Source organism: Orcinus orca, chromosome 19 (assembly GCF_937001465.1).
Source record: "Orcinus orca chromosome 19, mOrcOrc1.1, whole genome shotgun sequence".
NCBI lineage: Eukaryota > Metazoa > Chordata > Mammalia > Artiodactyla > Delphinidae > Orcinus > Orcinus orca.
The window spans coordinates 43,107,927-43,131,212 of NC_064577.1; the positions used below are offsets into that span (position 1 = coordinate 43,107,927).

The window sequence follows — 23,286 nt, forward strand, 5'->3', positions numbered from 1 at the left end:
GGATTCGCGCCTGGCCCAGGCCTACACATTACATTCTTATGGGTGGGGCACAGGTATCTGCGTTTTCAATATGCAGGGTATTTCGGGTACGTTGTGCATTTTGGTCTGTGAACTACTATTCCAGGTGCTTAAAGAAATGTTCATTGACCATCCCCCGACCCCCGATCCCTTCCCAAGGCTCCCACGGATGGCACTCCCTCTCCCTTTCCCTTCAGTAAAGCCAGACAAAGCAGGGTCTCTTTGGATTTTTTTTTTTTTTTGTAAAACATTCTTTTATTAAAAGAACAAGTGCTGTTTACGAACTGCCCTTCGTACAAATAACATCCGTTATACAAAGATACAAGATCCGAGTTATGCACAATTCCAGGCTTGGAGGTGACGGGGTAGGGGCATTGCCTTTTGGGTTGAGGATATAAAGGAGGCTTTAGAAAGAATTAAAAAGGAGCCCCTGGGTTTGCAAACTGTAGCTTCCCCTCCCTGCTCCCCTAGGAAGGGTCTACTACATTGAGACAGGCTGGGGCGGAAAGGGGGGGACAGGCGAGGAGCCAGGGTTTGGGTCTCCAGTCCCACCACCTAAGTCCCAAGTTGGGCTGAAGGACGTGACCAAAGGGCAATGAAGGCACGCCCTCAGTCCCCAACTTTTCAGTAGATCAAGTCAAAGTGGTTGGGAGCCAGACACACTTTTAATCTGGTTTGATGTGACCGGAGGGAGCCAGGGTACTATGCCCCGCTTTCCTGCAAATTCCCAACTGAAGTGACCTTAATCCCTCCAGGCACCTCTCCCCAGGAAATAAATTGGGATAAAGGAGAACTGGAAGCAGGCTGCCTACCCTTAACTCCGGCCCACCACATACCAAGGAAGATGCTGGAAGCTGGCAGGGGGAGCCTGTGCCTTTGAAAACTTGTCTGCATTTCCAGTTTGGGAAAGGGCAGTGTGGAGAAGGTCACCCTTTCTCAGAGCTGGCTCTTTCTCTTTCCCAGGCTCTGGCTCCCTTCCTAGGAGTACTTCCCTAGAAGTCAGGACAGGAGTGGGCAGGGGTGCTCTCATCGGCCTCAAGGGAAGGGCGCCTGGAGGCAGCAAAAGACCTAGGAGTCTGAGGGGAAAAACTCATAAACAAATCGGAAAAACTTAGAGAAGAAAAGGCAACCTTTAAAGTGTCATTGTCTCTGGAGAGGATCCATCAGCTCTGAGCTAAGACAGTCAGTGCTTCACAGATACCCCCCACCCCGGCACAGCCCTGCACTCACACCACGCGTCACACACACAGGGACAGACGGACAGCCACAAGGAGGCAGCGCAGTGGGACAGGAGAGCCGAGGACCGGGAGGCCAAGGTCCTGAGGGCTGGTCCTGGCTCTGCCCCTGAGCCCCTGCCCCGCTAGGCTTGGAGCTATCACCTGTCAAGCAAGGAGCTGGCTCAAAAGACACCTAAAGACAGGTCCCTTCCAGCTCTGACATTCGTGCACTAGTTGTGACCTCAAGGCCAGACAGCGGCTCTGCATGCATACTGCAATCACACCTCTGCGCTGAGGGGGATGATGGTACTAAGCGCCACTCTGCATTTTCAAACTCCACTTCCGCCCTGCAAACCACATCCTTCCCTCCCCTAGACAGAGCCATATATAAATCTGCATCCCTTTCTACTCCCCATCCAAATTCATCCTAGAAAAAGGGACTGAGGCTGGGAGCAGGGGCGCGGGGGGGGTGGTGTCTCGGTAGCCATACCCCTTGCACTGGGACCCCACTCCGTCCTGAAGCGCTCCACACCTTTCCTATTATAAAGCTCCCTCGAAAGAGGAAATGCACCACCGCTCTCCTGTCCCCCTGCCCCGAATTGAGGCACAGCACCAATCCATACCCAGCCTGGGTCCCTTCTTCAAATCTAACCTGCCTACCTGCCACTGCACCCCAGCCTGGGGAAAGTCAGAAAACAGAGACTCTTGGAGATGAGAACCCCAGACTCTCGGGTGCTGGAGGGAAGGGGAGGTCTTGGTTCCAGTGCACTAAGTCATTTGGACCTCTCACTCTCTGCCACAGCGGCCTTGGGGTGGATTGACTTCCCTCACTGTCCAGAACAGAAGCTGACTTTGGCTGTAAGTGGGCCGGCCTTGGGCAACGGTGTGGGTGTGAATGAGCAACTCTTCTAAGAATCTCTGAAGGTTATTTTTCTTTTCAGTGGTTTGGGGGCAGGGAGTTAGACAGCTTAATAGATGAAGATGAATAAAATGCTGAATTCTATCATTTCTTTCTAACTGATATTTAGCGTTAATAAAAAGTGAGTATTTCTGAGGTCATCACAACTGCCTCCCCCCTCCCCCCCCAAGCCCTTGCAAGTGCCTAAGAAATTGCCTCTGAAGGATCCCACCCACCCCCTCCATTATCAGCTCCCTAACATCTTACAAAGTCTTATCAACAGGAATATTAATATTATTTTCAGTATCAGAAAAAAACCAGTTGAGCAGCACAGGCAAAAATATATCTGCACTACGTTTCTGTCATTGCCAAAAATATACACATCTTCTTTTCTTTATTTAAAAAACAAAACCAACAACAACAAAAACCCAAACAGAAACACACACACACACAAATCCACACATGCAAAGAGACTGACTAGACGTGGTCATCAGGGAAGCTGGCCACGCTCCTCCTGGCTCCGACCCCAGTGCACCCGACACAGACACAGGCTTCAACCTCGCCCCTCTCCTGGCTGTCCCACCAGCCCTCAACCTTGGCCACCAAAGGCTCTGGGCCGGTGGGGACTCTTTAAGGTGAGAATTGCCCACTACACCCTGGGGAAATAGCTGGTGGGTGAAGGGACAGTTGTAGGTCAGCATAAGCTTAAGTCTCCCCTGGTGGGTGGGGGTGGGGTGCGGGAAGGCAGGCTGGCTAATCCTGGGAGGAAGGTTTCACTAAAAGAAGTGGCACTTTACCCCCCTTGCCTCATCCCCCAATCCCTGGGGCTCCCCTTTGCCAGGGAAGCAGGACCAAGTATCAGTGGGGGAAGGGGAGCGCTGAGGGGGCACTGAGACCATGTAGAGTCTGGGGGAGGAAAGGCAGGATATTACCCTGATTCAAAGCCCCCAGCCCCCAGTTACTCTCCAGTATTGGAGTACGGTTCTGGTTTTTGTTAACCATTCAGGCCCCAGAGAGAGACCAAAGTTGGTGAGGTGAGAGGGTGCGAACAAGAGCTGGGAGCGCCCCTCTGATACGGCCTCGTCAGAGCACTGCTCCTATCCCTGCCCTCAGCTGCCCGGGCTCCAGCGGTAGACAGACAGACAGACAGACAGACGGACAGACACACGCACACGCATACACGCTCTCTGAGTCAGGCAGCTCCATCTCCCCACCCTCGGCACTCCTAAATCCAATAGTGCAAACAAGGGGCAGGGGATCGAGGGGGCTGAGCCACCCACCCCCTGCCTTCCCCCAGCCCATCACTGGGGCCCACCCCCCAGAGGTAGGGAGGCTTGGCCAAATTTGATGCCATCCTACCCCCTCTTCGGCCCCCCAGTCTGTGGGCTTTTACAAGCTCAGCTTGTGACCCTTGTCGGGGGCAGGGGAAGGGGCCCAGCGAGAAACAGTCCAAGGAAGCCCTCTTGCCATCTGCCCAAGTTGGGAAGAAACTGCAGGTCAAGTAGGGCCACCCCTTCTTCCATAAAAGACTTCTGCGCAGGGGCAGGCCCAGGGCCTAGCCCCCCACTTATCCCACTCAAGTGCTAATCCATTTTACGTGGCGGGTTCAACCAACCCCCCACTTATGCCATGGCCCACTTTGCTCTCTGGGGAACCTCAAAACACTCGCTGAGAGTGGGGGCTCCTAGGCGGGCTTGGAGCCTGTCCTCCTTCTGAGCCCCTCACAAAGGGGCCAGTGCAGAGGGGGAGGGGGGCCAGATGGAAGGGGCTCCCCTCTCGGTCTCAGTCCTCGGCACCAGGAGCGCCCCACACTCCCCGGGCCTCAGCACATGCTCTGGGCCGGGGCTCTCCAGTGTCTGGGTGCAGGTGCCTGCTCCAGGCTGGGACCCCTCAGACCAGGATCTGCCCCTCCACTTGGGGGTCAGCAGGAGCCTGGGTGGCTTTAGCCTTTTTCCTGGTTGGCTGAGGCTCCTTTGTCAGCAGTCTGGAAAAAGAGGAAGGAAGACTGGGGCTTTGGGAGGTGTCTGGGTCCTAACACCCAGTTGAGAATAGCTTCCTGGGTCAAGAAAGCTGACGTTGGGTGCAGTAAGGGTCTGGGCTTTGGCGGCTGCACACCAGGGTCACCTTGTGTGTGTGTGTGTTTGGGGGCGTTGCCCTGCATAGGGCACCCAGCTAAGCAGGCACGTGCCAGCTGAGGCCCTTTGCCCTCAGAAGGAGAAGGGAGGGCCTTTCTTGAAATGGCCCACCCAGAGCATCATCTTCTTCTAAATGGTCCAATCAGAGAGGAAACAGCCTTTCCTAATGGGTCTGCCCAGAGGAACGCCATTTTCTAATTGGTCCTTTCGCTATTAGCCCATGTGCAAAGTGTATCTTTCTTAGATCTGCAGGAGGGCACCCATGTGCTGGCAGAGGCCCTGGGGTCTAGAGCAGGGCACTCTGCTGCCCTAGGGGTCGCTTCCTTCCTCCTTCTGATGATGCATCTGATGATGTACCTTCTAATGCTCCCTCGCTGCCCATCCAGAAGGGAGACAGGACGGTCCCTCTGCCCCACTCCCGGCCCCTCCCCCAAGCCGGACCCCTTACTTACCCCTCCTTTGGGGCCACTGCCACTGCCATCCGCCCCCGACAGGCTGAGGAAGGGGTTGGTCTGGGCAGTGAGGACTGGAGGTCCGCCTGCTGCTGCTACTGCTGCGGCCGCAGCTGCTGCGGCCATGAGACTTGTGTTGTTGCCGAGCGAGGGAGCCACCAGGGCTCCGGCGGGCAGCAGAGGTGGGGCAGATGCTGTGGGCAGCAGGCCAGGAGTGCCCGCGGACAGCAGCGGGGTGGAGCTCCCGGCCAGCAGGCTGGCCATGGGCAACTGGGAGCCCCCGGCCATCTGCAGCCGCTGCAGCTCCCGCTTCTGCTGGATCTGCTGGATCATCTGGTAGACAACAGTCTGGTGTTCCTGCAAGGGGCCCAGATTGCTTACTGGCCAGTGGTCCCCAGGGTCATCTTGCTCTCACTGGCCTGGGCACCATCCTATCACACTAGGACCATGAGGCAAAAGACCTGGGAGACACTCAAGGTTCTGTCTAACTCCCTCCTCTGGGCCTCAGTCTCCCCACCCAGACCAGAAAGTGGTTGCACACCGTTAGCACTTGGCACAGCTGGGGCCAAGTGCAGGGGGTTTAACATCCCTGGCCCCACCCCCCCCTCACTAAATCAATTCCTCAGTTGCTATGACAACCACAAATGTCCCCAGGGATGGTATGACCCCAAGTTGAGAAACACTGAATGAGGTCGTTTTCAACTCCCCTCTTTTTCATTTGTTTTTTCCCTTAAGAGTCATTTATTTTTGCTTTGAATAGGCAAAGCATTTTCAGTGTTCCAAAACCCAAAGTGATTTATTAAGGCTTATCTTCAGAAATCTTGCTTTTACCCCTGCTGCCATCTGGCCTCTGTAGATAACCAATTGAATTGGTTTCTTATGTATCTTTCTCATATTTCTTTATATGAAAATGAATATTTTTCTATTTTTTCAACTCCCTCCTTTTTAAAAGGAAGAATTCCTTTCCTCCAAAGGAATTTTTAGCAGAACTCAACACACAAGAAAGACCCAAAAGGGGCTGCTCTGGTTGAAGCGGTGTCTGTCACCCGCTTGGCCACCGCTCTACGCAGACCCCGAAGTTCCCCACTGAAGAGCCTTGGGGCTGGAATTGGAAATGCTCAGTAACTGAGGACTCACCACCCTCCAGAACCTCTCGCTAGGATGTGATCTGGGGCCACTACAGCATCCCTTCCCCAGTGCCCAGGGGCCCCCCCGAGAGGAACACTTATGCCCTCTGACCCCACATGACCCTTAGGGGCAACCTCCACCCAGCCTGGGACTGCCCTCCCTGGGCTGGCCCAGACCCTCTGAGAGGGCCCTTCCAGCAGAGCTGGGGGAGGGGAGGTGGCCCAGGAAGGGAGGGGCATTACCGGGGTCAGCTGTGGGGACGCCAGGAGCTGCTGGAGCTGCTGGAGCTGCTGCTCTTGCTGCTGCAGGAGGTGTCGCTGCTGCTCGGTGAGGCTGAGGCAGGGGGACAAATCACAGACCATGGGAAGGGACAGCGGAACCCTCCTCGCCTGCTCCCCTAACTTCCCAGACTCCCTCAGACCCAGGTGGGGAGAGGCAGGGATGTGAGATATTAGAGGACTAGAGCGAAACGGACTGAGCTCAGAGAGGACAGTGGGAGGGAGGCACATCAGAGGGAAGAACTTTCCCAGAAGGAAAACCTAGGCTAGCTAGGGTACAAGGCATAAACAGACGACTTTGTCCACGGAGAGCTACCATCTGGAGGGCACTCACATCTAACATCTAAGGAGAACCTGGGGTGACTAGATTCTAGACCCTGTAAGATCAGAGGACAGCTTTCCTTCTGAGGAACTGTGGGTGTTTGGGGGGATTCCCTCCCAGAGCCAGCCTCCCCCTTCCCTTCCCCAGACTGAGCTCTCCCTCACCTGTTGAGACAACCTGGCAGCTGCAGCGCAGGGGCCCCGCCAGCCTGGCTCAAGCCCGCGGGGTTGGGGGCGGCAGCCCCATTCAACCCCCCCAGGAGCCCATTGAGGGGCAGGGCCCCGCTGCCCGCCAGCCCCCCCAGCAGCCCCTCAGCCAGGGGCATAGCCCCCAGCCCCGCTGCCCCGGGTGCCCGGCCTAGCCCATTCTGTGGCTGGGGCGGGAGCGGGGCAGGGCCCCCAGGCAGGGCCAGGGGCAGAGTAGCAGGGCTCTGCTGGAGCAGGGGCAGCGGTGGGGGCGTGCTGTGGAAGGACAGCGACGAGCTGCTGCGGCTTGGGCAGCCTGAGTGTGGGTCCTGGGGAGGGAGGGGGAAGGGAGGGGTCAGAGGGGCAGGGGGCCAGCATGACCTTTCTGGCCCCCCGGCCCGGCACCCACCAGCATTCTCACAGAGCACAGCCCCCCCCCCTTCCCCCAGGCAGAGCCACCCAGGAAGAAGCAAGGCCCGGGATAAAGGATAAGAATCCAAACAGTCTTCACAAGTCACTTCCTAGGGGCCCAGCATCCCTCACGATGCTTGTTTAACACTGAACAGTGATGACGGTAGTGACCACCTGGTGAACCAGACCCAGGGTTCAGTGCCTGACCTGTACTAACTCGTTACTGCCTTTTTATGGGTGAAACCACTGGTTCTTAAACAGGCTAAACAACTCTGCAGGCAGCTGGAGTGAAAGATTCAGGCTCAAATCCCATGTCCACAATTTAATGGCTTGAGTGGCTTCTCTGTTTTAGTTTCCTCACTCATAACACGGGGGTAAGAGGAGAACCTATTCCATAAAACTATTGTGAAGACAAAACACACACACCCTTTAAAAGTCTCAGCACAAGACGTGACAAAGGGCAAGTATGCAATTAATGTCGGTTACTATTATGACTATTGTTGCCCAAGTCACACATTTAGAAAGTAGCAGGGAGAACAAGAACCCACTTTGTTTGATTTCCAGAAACAACCACAATATAACAATAGCAACGGCTCCCCCAACCGCCAGCAATTACACGGGGATTATTTTGTGTGCAGCTACAACAAACTATAATAAACTCTTCACAAACACTTCTCAAAGAGGCCTTCCCTAACCACCTTATATTCAGAGAAGAACCCCACCCTCCATTCTTTCTCATAGCCCTCAAATTATTTCCATCTTAGTAATTTTCCTGATTTGTAATTATTGATTTTCTTGGATTGAGCCTGTCTCCAGGAGCAAAACTGTCCGATTTGCTCACTCATTGCTTAGCCAATGCCTGGAGCTAAGTAGGCACCTCATAATGATTACTTATTTAATGAAAGAATGAATGGGTCAGTCAACCAATTACTCAGCCAATCACTCCATTGTCCAGCCTCCAATAGCCGCAAGGTAGAGATGCAACTAGAAGGCCCTTGCACCTCCCCACTCCTGCCCGTCCCTGGTGCCCCTCCCCGTGGCGCCCACCTCGGAAGACGTGGACAGCGAGTTGTCCAGGCCCAGACTGTTCTTCCCCGGAGGGCTCTTGCTGGTGCTCAAGGAATCGCTGCTGCCGGCTGAGGGAGGGAGATCACGGAAGGAGGTCAGGGGCTGGAGTCAGGGCCAGTTCTGACCGCACAGCAGAAGCCCCCATCCCCGGGCTGGGTGGGATTCCCCTTACCTTGGGGAGGCAGGCCATAGGGCCCAGGGACAGGGCCGTTGGTGGCAGGCAGGGCGGCAGGCAGGGCGGCGAAGGGCACAGAGAGTTGCACGTTGAGAATCTGCAGTCGCTCTTTCTTAGCCGTAAGGCTCAGGATCTGCTCCTGAAGCCTCTGGTTTTCCTTCTGCAGTGCATGCAGCGCCTTCAGCATCTCCACGACTGCAGACAGAAGGCGAGAGCGCCTGAGCCCCGCGGGCCTGGAAAGGCTGGGGGCGGGGCCAGGTGACCGGGGGCGGGGCCTGACAAAGGAAATAGGACTGAGACCTAGCAGAGAAGGCGCCGGCTAGCGAGGGACTCAGGTGAGTCCTGGGGAGCTAGAGGTGTGAGGACAACGGGTGGGGCCTGAGGCTTGGGGTGGAGTCCAAGTGCTTGGGAGGGAAGGGGCGGGCGGAAGTTGGGGCTTAGTAAAATAAGGGCCAGGAGGTCGTGAGCGCCAAAAGCCCTGCGAAGAGGGGGCGGGCCCAGGAGCAGGACCCAGCGAGGGTTAAAGGCAAGGCCAGCGGTTGGCCAGAGTTAAGGCAGGGGCGGGGCCGCAGGCGGAACCGTAAAGACGTTTGGGGACCTGGGAGAGAAAGGTGACCGAGTCTGGGGGTGTCCTAGGACAGGTCACCCAGCCCGACGTCACCCCTTCTCACTGTTGACTCCGGCCTCGCCATCGCCCTGCTTCTCCAGCAGCTGCTCCATGTTGGTCGTTCCGGGGGCCGCTGGGTCCAACTGGCCACCCCCGCAGGGTGCTGTCTGGTCGAAGAGTGCTGGGAGACTGCTGATTGGGGACCTGGGGTCAGAAGGGAAAACCGAGCTCAGGCTTACCTCACTCCCCCACTCCTGTCTCCCTGCCCTCCTCCTCCCGCCTTAGGGGTTTCAGTCATCCCCTCTGGATCCCAACCTCTTCCCCGCGCCCGCCTCTCCGCTCTCTCCTCCCTGACGGTCCCTCCACCCCGCTCCCAGCCCCTCCCCCAAGCCGCCACTCTCTCCCTCACATGGAAGACAGACTCTCCTGGGGGGAGGTCCCCCGACATCGGAAGCTGCAGTCCTCCAGGTCTGGCTCTTGGAAGGAGAAGGAGGGCAGGGATCAGCGAGGAAGAGGTGCCGTCGGCCTCACAGTCCCCGCCTGGGAAGTGGGTGCGGGATCTGGGACCGTACCGCAGACCCCTTTCCCCAGGATCTCCCAACCCCAGATAGCCAGTTCTAGTTCTTAAGGCGCTGGGAGCCCTGGCTTGGAAACCCAGCGCCATGGGAGGCAAAGCCATGAGATCTCGTCCCTTCCTCCTTCTCTAGGCAGAAAGGCTCCTGCAGCCTGGCTACTTTCAGATCCACCTCCTAATTTTTTTCCTGGAAAACTTACAACTTCAGAGTCATAGAAACTTGGGGCCTACACAGTCCTGAGTTGAACTTGGATATGATACTTACTTGCTGTGTGACCGTGGGCTTGAAACTAACCTCTCTGAAGTGATTGTTACGAGGATTAAAATGAGGTAGTAAATGTGAAGCGTTAATCTGAACGGCTTAGCTGGCATGCAGCAAGGCCTTAATTACTGTAGCTATTATAATCAGTTTTATATGACCTTTATATTAATAAACTAAAACATTAGACGTCAAAACCCTCTGTTGGGCCACTGAATTCCACTTTGCGTTTTGGCAAAATACAGTCACCTACTCTGTAGGGTTCTTAATTCTGGAATCAGATTGGCCCCCTTAAGGCTTACCTGAACTGGTAAGCCCCGCCCTCCAGCCGGCCAGGTGGTACCGCTGCACCAATCAGCTCTCTGGGGCTGGGTTGACTCTCCAGGGAGAGGGAGGGGCACTTGTGATCCGCCCCCTTAACTCCTAAATACCCAGAGAGGCTGCTGTCCAGCTGGTGGGATCTCTGTAAACTCTGATCCCAAGAACTCACTAAGAGGCCAGCAGGGAGCTAGGCTACACCGGTAGGAGAACGAGGCTTGGGGCCAGGGTACCAGAATTTCAGCTGCTGCGCTGCCTTTCCCTACCCCAACTGCCTTGAGCAAGTCATTCATCTCTCTGCCTTTTTGTTTTGTGAGATGGAGCAGTATTTATTCTGCCCTGTCCTGTCCCGCCTCCTCACGGGGGTTTTAACGTGAAAGTGTAGGTTTGTCGTGTGTGGAATGTTTTTTTGCAGGGTGGGCAATGGCCAGAGGGTGCGGGCAGCCAGAAAGCCCTCCCATCCTTTCTGGGGTGACAAGCAGGTGACAGGGGCCCCTCAGGCCTTTGGGAAGAAAGGGGAATGGGGTCAGAGACTCACATACCTGTGTGGCTGCTCTCGGCTTGGGTGAGGAGGGGGTTAACGGCACCCATGGGGGTTCCAAAGATGTGGGTAGAAGGGAGACTAAAGGTGGAGCCAGCCAGAGAAAACACCTGAGGGAAAGGAGGTAGAGTCCAGCCTGGTGGTTATTCTTGGATCTAGAGCACAACTGTGTGCACCGGGGTGGAGGGGACCAGGCGTGCTGGGGAGGAGAGAGGACCAGAGAGAGGGAGAAGTTCTGGTGGTGAGCAAGCCCAATCTCTCAAATTCCCATGGGAAGCTGGGGTCCTCAGCAGGCTGTCCCCCACCTGCCCAGGGATGGCGGAGCCCAGGAGTAAGGCCTCACCTGAGTGGTGGAGATAGAAGCAGAGGAGGAAGGGAGGGTGCTGGTGAATGGGGAGCGGCTGAGGCGGGGCAAGGCCGAGGTCCCTGGGGGCCCCAGAAGGCTGGAGGAGAGGGGGGTGCTGCAGACAGCCCGCAGCATTCCACCACCGTGGGAGATGGGGTCCTTATTACTGGTGTAGATGCCTACAGGCACAAGACAGACACAGAGGGAAGCTTAGAGTCACCCCTCCCCCACGCCCCACCTTAGTCAGGTGGCTAGAGCAGCCTCTCCCCAAGGAGAACACTCCCCTGGATCTGGCCACACACCAGTCTCACCCTCTTGCTGCAAAGATGTCACTTCTTGCTTGGGTGACATCTGCTTGCCATGCCTGCTTATTCCACTGCCCTGCTAAACCTGGAGAATTCCCAGTTTTTCTAATCCCCCAACCCAAACTTGGTTAAGTCCTGTTGGCAATCTCTCCCGCTACAACCATGCAGAAAATGGGTATGGGGGAGTGTCTCAGAGGTGACTGTCACCTGCATCCTTTGTCTTCTGGAGCAGTTTCTATCGCATTTCCTTCTAACTGCATGTTTGTGCCTCTGTCCCCTCACTAGACTGGCTGGGCCCTGAGATACCCTCCATCCCCAAGGGTCACTAACCTGCCCCCAGCAGTGGGGACTCCAGGCTCAGGCTGGGCAGGCTCCCGGAAGGCCCAAAGGTACGGGAGGCCAGACCACCCAGGCCAGAGCTGACAAGGGAACCTCCGGAGAAGGGTGAGGCAGCAGTGGCGGTAAAGCCAGCCAGCTGGGCACCGGGCAGGGAGGGAAGGGCCGGGCCCCCGGTGCCCTCCTTGTTGCGGCTGCCCTTGGGACGGCCTGGCCCGTGTCGGCTCCTCTTGCTGGCTTTGTGCTTCTTCTCCTTCAGGCCTGTCTCAGGGGCCTCCTCAACAGGCACAGGGGCGGCGCTCAGTGTGGGCATCCGCTTGTGGGTGCCTGCTGAGGTCCCGGACCCTGAGACGTGGGGTGACTTATAGTCCCCAGGGGACGGGGCCCGGGCCCGGCCCGAGCTGGAGGTGGTGGTGGAGAAGCGCATGATGGGCCCAAAGCCAGAGAAGACCACCTTCTGCTCAAAGAGGTCAGCCTTGGGGGGCTCGGGGGCTGAGGGAGAGGGAGGAGCTGAAGGGGGGCGCGCTGCGGGCTTGGAGTACTTGTCCTCCTCTGGCTGCTCCAACTTGGGGAATGCAGAGAAGTCAGGGGAGCTCTGCAGGGACGAAACTGCAGAGGGGGAAACGGAATTACAGCTGGACCTCAGATCCCCTGCCTCCCTCCCACTCAGTGTGCACTAGTAGAGAGAACTCTGGTCAGGGGATGGGGAAGCTGAGTTTCCTGTCCCAGCTCGGCCACTGTGTCTGTGTCCTGGGACGAGTGTCCCCGCCCTCCAGCTTTCCCACCTGTGATAAAGTAGGAGGAGAATAACTCCCACCCTAGTGAGCTCACTCTGATGACTACAGAGATTACAGGAGATTAGAGTTGGTGCTTTAAACATGGTACCTGACAGCGTAAGTGCAGGGGATAATGAATATGGTTATGGGGGTTGGAGAGGTGGGCCCTGAGGGAGACCGGAGGGGAGTTCCACCTCGAGAGGAGAGGGCTGAGGGGAGGGTGTGGATGGGAGTCACTTGGTGGGGATCCCCCCGACCCCAACCACTTTAGGAAGCAAATGAGACGCAAACCAACATAAAAAGGCCCTTGGTAGAAAAGCTCAGGGCCAAAGACTGTCCCGCTCCCAGCCTCCTCCGGGACGCCCACACTCACCTGCAGGCTGGAAGGGCCCCCCAGAGGAGGAGGAAGAGGAGGAGGAAGAAGAGGAGGAGGCGGAGGTAAAGCTGCTCACACCTTTCCCACTGCTCAGCTTCTTCCCCTTGTGACTCAGGCCATGGCTGGAAGACTTTTTCCCCTTTGAGTCCCTGCTGCTTTCAGAAGTCTCCTGAGTGCTGGCCTCGTGGTGGGAGGAGGAGGAAGCTGAGGAGGAGACCTGAGGGAAGGAGGAGAGGAAGGCTCGAGGCCGGCCCCCAGGGTCTGGGCTCACCCTGACTTGGGAGCGGAGCAGGACACAGGACCTAGGGCTCTACTGGGGGAGCCCAGAGTTAGCTTCAGGAAGGATTTTCGGGCAAGGGGATAGTGGCAGGAGCTCCTAGACCAGGGAGATGGGGGGCAGCTCTGTAACTTCTGGGTGTGAAGAGTTGGGAGCTCTGAACCCAAGAAACTGTCTGTCCTTCACCTCGGGCAGGCGAGAGATGAAAACAGTCTCAGAGTCTGTACCGATGCACGTATCTTCTTAGTCACTCATTTAAGAAATACTTAGGGGCTTCCCTGGTGGCGCAGTGGTTGAGAGTCCACCTGCCGATGCAGGGGACACGGGTTCGTGCCCCGGTCCGGGAGGATCCCACATGCCGTGGAGCGGCTGGGCCCGTGAGCCATGGCCGCTGAGCCTACGCGTCCGGAGCCTGTGCTCCGCAACGGGAGAGGCCACAACAGTGAGAGGCCCGCGTACCGCAAAAAAAGAAAAAAAAAAAGAAATACTTAGGCCTAAAGGGCTGGACTTGTGTTGGGAACTGGTGTACGCAGGGAAGAGGAACTTCAAGGAGAATGGCCTCATTCCTGGGCCCTCCAGTCCCCACCACTCCCTCCATGCTCACCCCCAGAAGCAGCCACCTGGCCGACAGCCTGCTCCCTGGCCACTCCATGCCCTTCCTAGACAACCTGAGCTTCCATGCCCAGCCCTCTGCCCGGAGAGCCTAGCCTTCCTCTTCCCGGGAAACATCTTCTCCTTCCAAATCCAGCTCGAGAGCCCCCTCTTCCGTGAAGTCACCCTATAGCTACCTGGGGTGGAACAAATCTTTCTGTCCTCTTATTTCCGGGTATCGTGTACCCACCCACGTCAGCCATCAGGTGCCACACTGTACTGCAAGATACGGTCCCCCACGTCTGAGGGTGGCAGCAGTGGCTGGAAGAGCGGGGTCTCTGGGGTCTGTTAGCCTAGTGGGTTCTGCCGGTTACCACCGTGTTATGTTGTGTGGTCTCTCAACCTCACCGAGCTTCAGTGTCCTTATGGGGCTAATTATGCCTATTTGGAGAATTATGAGGACCACAATGCCAGACACATAGTATGGGGTCAATAATGAGGATGATTCTGATGGCATGGCTGCTAGTGATACACTGCAGAGACAGTGTCCTGTGGTGGTTAAGAGAACAGGCCTTCAAGCCCGACTGCCCGGGTTCAAATCTTGACTCCACCACTCCCTAGCTGTGTGCTTTTAGGCAAATGACTTAACTTCTCTGTGCCTCAGTTTCTTCATTTATTAAATGGGGTTAATAAAATACCTACTTCATTGGATTATTTTGAGGATTAAATGAGCAAATCCCCCAGGCATCCCCTCCATCCCCCTGTTCCAGAAGGGAGCCTGGCATGTGGTGAGTGAGTTAGGGCTTTGTATTACTACCAGGGATGGCTTTTCCTCCTGGTGGAGACCAGGTATTCAGTAAATGAACAAATGCCAGAGGGAGGATGGATGGGAGAATGAGAGCCACCCCGTGCTGCCCCTTCCTGGGCGGAGCCCTGGTCTCTTGTCTTTTTCTTTGTTCTTTTCAACAGCTGGAGTTCTGAAGGGAGCCAGATGTGGTTATGAGAGCAAGGGAGGAGAGGGCCCAGGGGGAGGGGTGGCTGAAATGCTGGGGTGGGTGGAGGGGGATGGGCAGAATGCTCCAACACATCCAAAGGGATGCCCAGCCACTGGGATAACTCCTAGATCTCTGGCCCTCTCTTTCCCCCTGCCTGCAAACCCCAGGGAAAGACCAGAGGGCGCAGACATCAAGCTTTTCCAGGTGAGCCCTGGGCAGCAGGGAGGGGAGAGGGTTACTGGGACAGTTGCCACAGCAACATCACCCTGGAAACCTGATACCTGAGCCTCCTGCTAAGATGCCCAGAGCTCTGCCAACCTCCTGAGGCCAGTGGAGGTGAATGGGGCAGTAATGGTGACAGGAGGAGGCAGCGTCTCCAGGCCCCTGTTCTCCTTCCATGGGGAGGACGGGCTGGAAGGAGGGGCAGGGAGGGCTGCTCTGGCTTGGATTAGCCATTCCCTGGCCTCGGATAGGGCCTGCTGGTTGCTTATCCAGATGTTGCCAGTTTCTGGAGTCAGGCCTGACATGCCATGCCCCTACCGGGAAGGTGGGCTCGGTGAGGGTTTCAGGGTGTGGTCCACAGGCCTGCCCCGCAAGCCATCAGGGGCCACACTTTCAGTCCCTCCGGCCTGCATGGAGCGGGCTTTTGGTTAGGCGACAGGCTCTGGGCAGCCTCCTGATGCGGAGGAGGGATGAGAGTGAAGGGGTCCTCTCTGCCTCTCTTTGGGGAAATGGGCCCCAGAAAATCAGAGAAGCACCGTGAGTACCGTACCTGCAGACAGGAGCCCAGTGCCGAGGCCCTCTGTCTGGACAGAGGCAGATGTGAACATCTGGCAGCCAGCAGGCAGGGTGGTGCCCCCCACCCCACCCCTACCTCTCCTGGTTGGGCTGAGGAGCAGAGGCCCCTCCTGGGCTAGAAGAGGAGTAGAGCGGGGTGGGGTGGGGAGCAGAGGCATATTAACATGAAGCTGAGGAGGTTCCCAGGGGTGCTCACCCTGACCCCTCGCCCCGTGCCTCCCTCCCGCTGCGGTGGCCATCCCGCCTGGGTGTAGGCAGCAGTACCTTGTCAGCAGTGGGGACCACAGGTGGGGTGAGGATGCTGGGGGGTGACTCAGGCCGCTTCTTGTGCTTCTGTTTAAGGCGTTCTTTGTCCTTTCGACTCTGGGGAGGAAGAAGGGACTGGAACTGATGTTGGGGAACAGTCTGGGTCAGGATAAACACAGCACATGCGTGTGGGGAGTGGGGTCCTTTCAAGGACAAGGCTTTGTGGGCACCATCTCCCCCTATGGAGGGACTGGGGGACTTTGGCGGGACAGGAGTGGCCCAGGCAGGTTCCTCTGAGAGCCGACAGCCCTTCCCCCTCCTCCTCACTGCCTGCTAAAAATAGCCCGTCCCATTATCATGCCAGCGACACAGAGCACCGCTCATGTGAGCACACACCCGGGACACCGAGCTGTGCGGAGGGACGGGGGCCGGGCACACCGTGACGTGTGGCGGGGATGCAGGCGTGTGCACTTACAAACTGGACCGACACATGGCTAGACTGTGGCGTGTGTGCAAATGTTGGGGACACTGTCATGTCATGGGGAGGACACGGAGGAACCACACAGATACAAAGAGCCCCAGGGAAGCCAAGCCTTCACCTCACCCTCCGTGACCCTCACATGTCACTTCCTCAGTCCCCTCTCTGCCCTCAGTGGCCTCAGAGGAAGGAAGGGGGTAGGCCCTATGGCCTTCCAGAGACCTGGGTGGCTTCTTGAAAGAAACAGGTGTTTGTGAGTGGGCAGGAGGGGTGGAGGGAGAAGACTTTTACCTTCTTCTGGCCCCTCTCGTGGTGGGAAGGGTGCTTCTCCTGCTGCGTGGACGGCGAGGCCGACCTGCTCCTCCGGCCAGCGATAAAGCCGCTACCGCCTGCCCCTGTGCCTCCCCCTCCTCCGCTGCCTCCCCCGCTCGCATGCCGGGATGTTTTCTGGGGAGAGAACCGAGAGGAACTGCCATAACCTCCTCCCACTAGCCTAGGAAAAGGTTCCTGAAGATCAGGGACCCCCCACCCCCACACTGCCCGTCACTAAGAGGACCCTGTGTCCTTAATGATACTCTGCTCAATGGAAGTGCATTCCCTAGACTGGAATCCTGGTTTCCCCGCTGGCTTGTCCAGTGCACAAGATTCAGCAGCAACTGAGGCCCAGAGAGGTGGGGCGTCTCGGCCCAGCAACGCATGGATGGAGGCAGCCTCTCACTCTCCGCCCACCTCTTCTCACAGTGCCCTCTCGGCCCCTCTCAGGCCCTGGGCCACGGCCCACTACCACCTCCTTCCCTGGGGTGGAGGACATACAGGACAGCCCTCATGGGAGCCCCTGCTCCCCTGTACTCCATACCCCATCCTCTCCTCCAGACACTTTGCTCCAGCCATCACCCCTTCTCCTTTGTTCCTGGCCCTCCACCAAACACAGTGGTTCCTTTTGTCCCAAAGGACCTGCTGCCCTTAAGAAGCGGAGGCGGGGGGGGGGGGGGAGTAAACATCCATAAGAAAAACCCAGACAACACTTGTGCTGCCATTCCCCCCGGCCAGAGCCTTGGACTCCCCACTGCCTGGGCTGATGGCTTCACCTGTCCTAGACTTATAGCTGTTCCCTCTAAGGCCACCCACTACCTCCCAACCGTCAAATGCAAGCACTAATTTCAGGCCTCGTCTGACCCCATCCCTCCCCAGCGGTGGGCACTGCTTCTACTCTGCTGAGCTCTGAACTCCCCACCTCATGGTTCTCTTCACACTTGAGCCCCCTACCTGATGGGCACCCGGGGATTCCAGCCCCAGCCTTATACACCTGGGGCTGCCACTACCACCCTGCCTGGGGGCCTCACAGCCACCAAATCTGAACATCCCCACTTGGCACCTCCTATGAACCAAACCGAGCTCCCTACGTTGTCTTAAGTTGATATCAAACCCTGCACCTAGATGACCCTATGACTTATGATCCAAAGTAGGACACTTCTGAAAATGAAAGGGGGAGCTATTAATAATTACACCAGGGCAAAAGGCACAAACTGGGACTCTCCGGGGCAGACCAGGACATATGCTAGCCCTACAGAAGCGTACTGCACCCTGTTCACAGCGCCCTCAGGTGCTCAAGCCTCATCCACCCAGCATTGAGAGCCTGAATCCTATGTGCCACCCTCAACTCCTCCTTCTCAGCTACCCTGACATGTAGGCAAGTCTATCTAGAAATGGTTCTAGAACCCAGCTTCATCCCTCCATCCCCCCTTTCTCACAGCTGTCTCCCAGCCGCGCCCTGGCCCTTCAAATCTGGCTTCACAGTGGCTGCCAGGGTAATCTTCCTAAAACACAAATCTGATCGTGTTACCCTCTTGCTTTCAAGCCGCCTTATGAGCCTGTAGCCTGGGGGTGAGGTCCAAGCTGCCTTCCCAGTCAGGCCACGGCATACCTCTCCAGGACACCCCACAGCTTCTGGAAATGCACGTCTCTCCACAAACATGGGTTAGCACCCCTTCTCCCACCTCTCCTTGGGCCCCTGAACCTGGGGCAGAAGCAAGTCCAGCTCTGGCCCTCCTTGGGCTTTTTCGCCTCATCTCCTGCCTTGTCCCTCCCCCACACCCTGTTCTGCCGCTTATGAATGCTTTCTCATCTCGGGACTTTACCCACGCCAGTCCCTCTGCCTGGGATTCCTTTCTCTCTGTCTCTGCTTAGCAGGCTGCTGAGGAGCTTCAGACTGTCTGTTCTGAATCCCACACACCAGCTGGGAGATAAATAACAGAATCTTAGTGGGTCTGAGCTTACTCATCCATAGAAACGGGGAAATGCAGTACACCTAGTTCTTAGGGTTTGGGGGACGATCACACAAAAAAACACACATAAAGAGATTAGTACAGAGGCTGGGACACAGCGAGCCCCACAAATGTTGGCTCAGCTTAAATGCTGCCTCTTCCTTGAAGCCTCCCAGACTCTGACAGGCAGGGCCTGAGCTCCGTCCTCTGGATGGAGCCTGGTTCGGCTCTGATTCACACCCCTCAACTGTGCTTCAATTATTCCTCATCCAGTGGTGAGCTCCTCAAGGGCAGGGACATAGTTCCTTCCACGTCTGTCCTCCCAGCCCCAGGCACTGGCCTGGCCTGGAGCCCATACCCTCTAAACCATGGCTGACTGACCCATTCATGCCCAGATGAAACTCACCATTTTGCTGAAGTGGTATTTGCAATAACCACAGTACTTGACATTGTCGACCTCCAGCACTTCCTCCTCACACAGCAGGCCTGCCATCTGGGCACTAACCGAGAAAGGTCAGCCTGAGAAGGGTGGCCACGAACCAGACCAGCCACCTCCCCTGCACCCTCCTAGATCCCTGCGGGGGTGAAGCCAAGACCACCCAAGGAAAGCACTGCCCTCATCTCCAAAGACACAGCAGCTAGCATGAACCTCTTTAGCAGCCCCCCATGGCAAAGCTCGGAGGGGGTTGGTACAGCTGGCTAGAGGACCCTTCAGGGTGGGTGCAGGGCAGGCGGGGCTCTCACCAGGTGACATGGAAAGCTTGTCGACATCCGTGGCGGTTACAGGTCATGCAAGCTCCTGAGGCTGCCTTGCTTTCCCGGCCCTGCTCCTCACAGATGTAACATGTCTGCAGGATACAGTACAATCGTGCCCTCCTCCCTCCCACCTGAGGGATCCTTTGGTCTCCCCCCTCAATTCCATCCTCTCCACGTGATCCTAAGTCAGGGCTATCCAACAGCACTGTTGGTGGTGATGGAACTGTTCTCTACCGCACTGTCTGATGCAGCAGTCACAGACCACGTAAGGTTACTGAGCACTGGAAATGTGGCTAGTGTGACTGAGGACCTGAATTTTAAATTCTATTTGATTTTAATTAATTTACATAACCACATGTGGCCAGTGGCTACTATACTGGACAGTGCAGTCCTTGGACGGTGAGCCCGATAAGGCCAGGGACTGTGTCTGCCTTCCTCACCGGTGAGCTCATCCCCACCTCTGGGCCTTTGCACATGCTATTCCTTCTGCCCGGTACCTGGAACTCTCCCCCCTCATCAAGGATGGCTCCTTCTCATCCCCCAGGTCTCAACCAAAATGTCTCTTTCCTTGACTACTTTATCTAAAGTAAGCCCCCCCCGCCCCCCCGCAAGGTATCCTTTATTTCAGTACCTTGTTTGTTTTCTTTACAGCACTTAACACAAGTTGCATTTACTTTATTTGCCTGTTTATTGATATCTATAGTCTTCCCACCCAGAAGTGTGAGTTCCGTGGGGCAGGGAGCACACCTGTCTTGATCAATCTAAACACTGTGTGTCTAGCATCTTGCCCCAGTTTTGGCACATAGTAGGCACTCAGTAAAATGTGCTCAGTGAATGAATAAGTGAACTGCTCGCTAAGGTCTACCTTCAGGCAGTACTTCTGCAAGGGAGCCTACTATTTCACTTGAGTTCCAGAGCACGAGCGTGAATCTATCAGTGGAAGGTGCCTACCCTCCTCCTGAGTTCCCCGAAAGTGTAGGTTGGACAGAATCAAATTACACTGGATGAAGGAAGGGCTGGAGGGACCCAAGAATGGTTGGCTAGGGAAGGGACTGGTATGGGGCACGGTAGGGGCCGCTGACCTTGTTGAAGCGATCATGAGGCACGTACTGCAGCACGATGGGCTCCATGGTGAGCACGTTGGCAAACTGCACCTCAGGGATGTAGAGGGCACACACCACGTGGGCCCAGCCTGGGGCAGTGTGGGGCTGGCCTCAGCTGCGATGGCGAGCCCAAGACCCCCACCTCTCACAACCCCATACTGCAGATGGTCCCCTCCTCCATGGCCTTCCCATCAGACTCCACTGCCAGCCAGGGAAGGGAAAGGAAACCAGCCTCTGCATTCCACCCCCACCCACAGACCACTCCTGCCTTCCCAGACCCTGCTCAAGGGGCCTTGCTGACCTCAGTAAATGAGCCCTGGGGCTCAGCACCCCCCTCACCTCCATTGTCAGTCCTCTTCAATGCCCCATCTTTGTGTGGGCACAGCTCACACCTCTGCCAATAAAAGGGGGCACAGGGGTTTGGGAGGTGGGCTTTCCCAAAGCGGGTGGGGGATCTGCTGAGCTGGGCCCTCCCTGAACACATTCAGAGGGCCCCAGGATGCAATGATAAGATGTCTAAGGAGGAACTGGTGGGGGTACAGAGAAAACAGGATTGACCACGAGTGATCATTGTTGAAGACGGGTGATCCACATCAACGTGAGGTTCATTAGAGCATTCCCTCTACTTTTGTACAGGTTGGAAACTTCCCATAATAAAAAGCTCAAACAAACAAGCAAACAAAAATAAAAGGCCCGGTGCCTGAGGTGACGCAGAGTGAGGGATAAGCTGAGGGACAGATGGGGTTGGTGATAGGTGTGCAGGAAACAGGAAATCCTGTGTGACAGTCCCACCCCAGCCTCAGCCTCAGAGTCCCCTAGCTCGGTGGGAAGTGGGGGGGGATGCTCAGGTGTACAGAGGGGAGAGAGGAGTCTCAAACTCACCACCCTGGCTGCTCGCTCCTGAGATTCACATTTCCTGCAGAACCAGGGTCCTGTTGGCACCTGGACGATGCCATAGCAAGCTGGGGATGAGGGAGGAGAATCACCAAACAAATCTGTCACCAGGGGCTGTTCCCAGAATAACTGGGGGAAGGGGGTGACTCTAAGGAACTAGGCCAGGGGGCTGTTCCCAGCCTGGGGGGCACTCACTAGACAGCAGGACCACAAGGAATGCCCAACAGCACGCAGCCAGCTTTCAACCACACAACCAAGTCCTCCAAGCAGAGGTGGGAAGTCTGAGTCCTTGACCTTAAACTTCTAGAAGATCCTCCCCTCATGCCCTTTCTGTACCCAGCTTTCTGTTTCCCAGCTCCTGCCAGGACCAGTCCTCATCATCAGGAAGAGAAAATCAGCGGAACAACATTTACGATAGACAAACGCGTTTTGTTGTTATTGGGGGGGGGCATTTCTTAAAGGGCCAGTAATGTTAGAGGCGGGGAAGTCGGGGGTCTAGGGAGCTCATCTTCTGCCACTAACTATAATAGGTACAGCTCAAAAGTCAAGGCCGAGAGCAGGTGCAGTGCAGGTAACCAATAGGAGAGTGGCGGGAAGACCCGACAGCGACAGGATTAAGGGCTGTCCCAGGAAGGGGGGGGGCAGCTGGCTGTGCCAGACAGGCGGGAGATGCCAGTCTGCGCCCTCGGTAAGATTCCTCAAGGAGTTAACTCCCGAACCATGTGCTGCTGGGGGAAACTCCAAACCTCCCTCTTCTCTATTCCCGGCCCCCTGCGCAACCTCTCTCCTATCCGCAACTCTTTCCCGGAGGATTTTAGGAGTCCCCTCTCCCCTGGGACCCTTCTCCTCCCTTCCCAATTCCGCTCCTCCCAGTATCCGGAAGCTGGAGGGGAGGATGACCCCCCCCCCTTGACCTCTCCCTCCGAGAGCCGGGACCAAAATAACCGGGTGGGAGGGTACACCTCGCAGGTAAACATTCTCCAAGCAGCCCCGACACTGACGGTGTGGGGCGCGTTGAGTGCACTCATTGGCCCCTAGACTGTCCCCAAACTCCCTCAACTTGGGGTGGGGGGCGCGGGACTGGAACAATAGGCAAGAAAACAATGCCTGACCCGGTCCTCCAGGACCGGGCGGGGGCAGCCCCCCGACTCCTCCCTTCTCTTCAGGTGGGGTGGGGGAGGGGCGCCCGAGCCCCGGGAGGTCTCCAGAGGGCGCGGCCGGGGGCTCCCTGCCCACGCCGCCCCCTGGGTCCCTCCGCCCCCCCGCGGGCCACCCCCATACCTTGGTGGACAGCCACGCTGCACGCGTGCCCATCACAGTAGACCAGCGGATTCTCGGCCCAGCCCCTCTCGTCCGAACATACGCAGCAGCCTCCTACCATCTCCTTCATACTCCCATGAGCTCCCTCCGGGGCTGGGGCGGGGGGCCGGCCGGCGGGGGTCGGGGGTCAGGGGGGGAGGGAGGGAGCGGGGGGCCGCGCGCCTCCTCGCTCCCTCCTCCTCCTCCTCCGCCGCCGCCGCTTCTTTTCTTTGCCTCCTCCTTCCTCCTCCTCGGCGTCCTCCTCCTCCTCCTCCTCGCTCGCTCTGTCTGGCCGCCCCCCCCGCCGTGCTCTCGCCCTCATGCCCCGACGGGCCCCCCCCGCCCAACAATGAGACCCGCGCGCCGGGCTCGCCCCCTCCGCGCCGCACGCCCAGCTACCAGGGCCGCCCGGCCGCCGCGCAGCCCGGGCCCGGCGGGGGAGGTGCCGAGTGGCACATCGCGGGCGCCCGCCCGCCCCGCGCCGCCCGCTCACGCGCCGCCTCCCCGGCCCCCCTGCCCGGCCGCGGCAGCCATGGCCGCGCGCCTCCGCTCGCTCGCTCCCGGCCCGCCCGCCGCCCGCCGCCGGGTAAAGTCTTAGGTTCAGGGAACAAAGCCTGGCTTGGTAGGGAGCTTTTCTCTCGCTCGCTCCGCGCTCATTCTCCCTCTTCCTTTTTCTTTCTATGGCTCTCGGTTGGCGCTCCTGAGCCCTCCATCTGCTTGCCCTTCGGTCTCGGCCCCGGGTCTCCGATTCGCCAGCCCCTTCCGCCCAGGTCTTCGTCTGCGACTGTTCTTCAACCCCAAGGAAACTTGGAGGTGGAGATCAGGGGAAGGGGAGCTAGAAGCAACGGAGCGACGTGGGC

The 23,286-nt window shown here is 57.3% G+C and overlaps 1 protein-coding gene across 5 annotated transcripts; it reads right to left on the reverse strand.

Annotated features, from left to right (window-relative positions):
* Positions 1–247: 247 nt before the first annotated feature.
* Positions 248–23,286, reverse strand: MLLT6 (MLLT6, PHD finger containing). 5 transcript variants are annotated; one of them, XM_049702562.1, is made up of 20 exons: positions 22,409–23,286; positions 21,116–21,195; positions 20,573–20,627; positions 20,213–20,322; positions 19,119–19,222; positions 18,781–18,874; positions 16,402–16,557; positions 15,651–15,767; positions 12,804–12,942; positions 11,568–12,182; positions 10,930–11,111; positions 10,588–10,696; positions 9,304–9,370; positions 8,959–9,098; positions 8,285–8,482; positions 8,092–8,180; positions 6,613–6,962; positions 6,091–6,181; positions 4,721–5,077; positions 248–4,117 (listed from the first exon to the last, which is right to left on the reverse strand). In XM_049702562.1, exons 1-20 carry the CDS (start codon positions 22,515–22,517, stop codon positions 4,076–4,078), a joined length of 3,204 nt encoding a protein of 1,067 aa, XP_049558519.1. In that variant the 5' UTR covers positions 22,518–23,286; the 3' UTR covers positions 248–4,075. The 5 variants fall into 5 exon arrangements, with proteins under 5 accessions (XP_049558519.1, XP_012393250.1, XP_049558518.1 ...); XM_012537796.3 differs by having other exon boundaries at positions 15,651–15,749; positions 22,409–23,282; XM_049702561.1 differs by having other exon boundaries at positions 12,723–12,942; positions 22,409–23,282.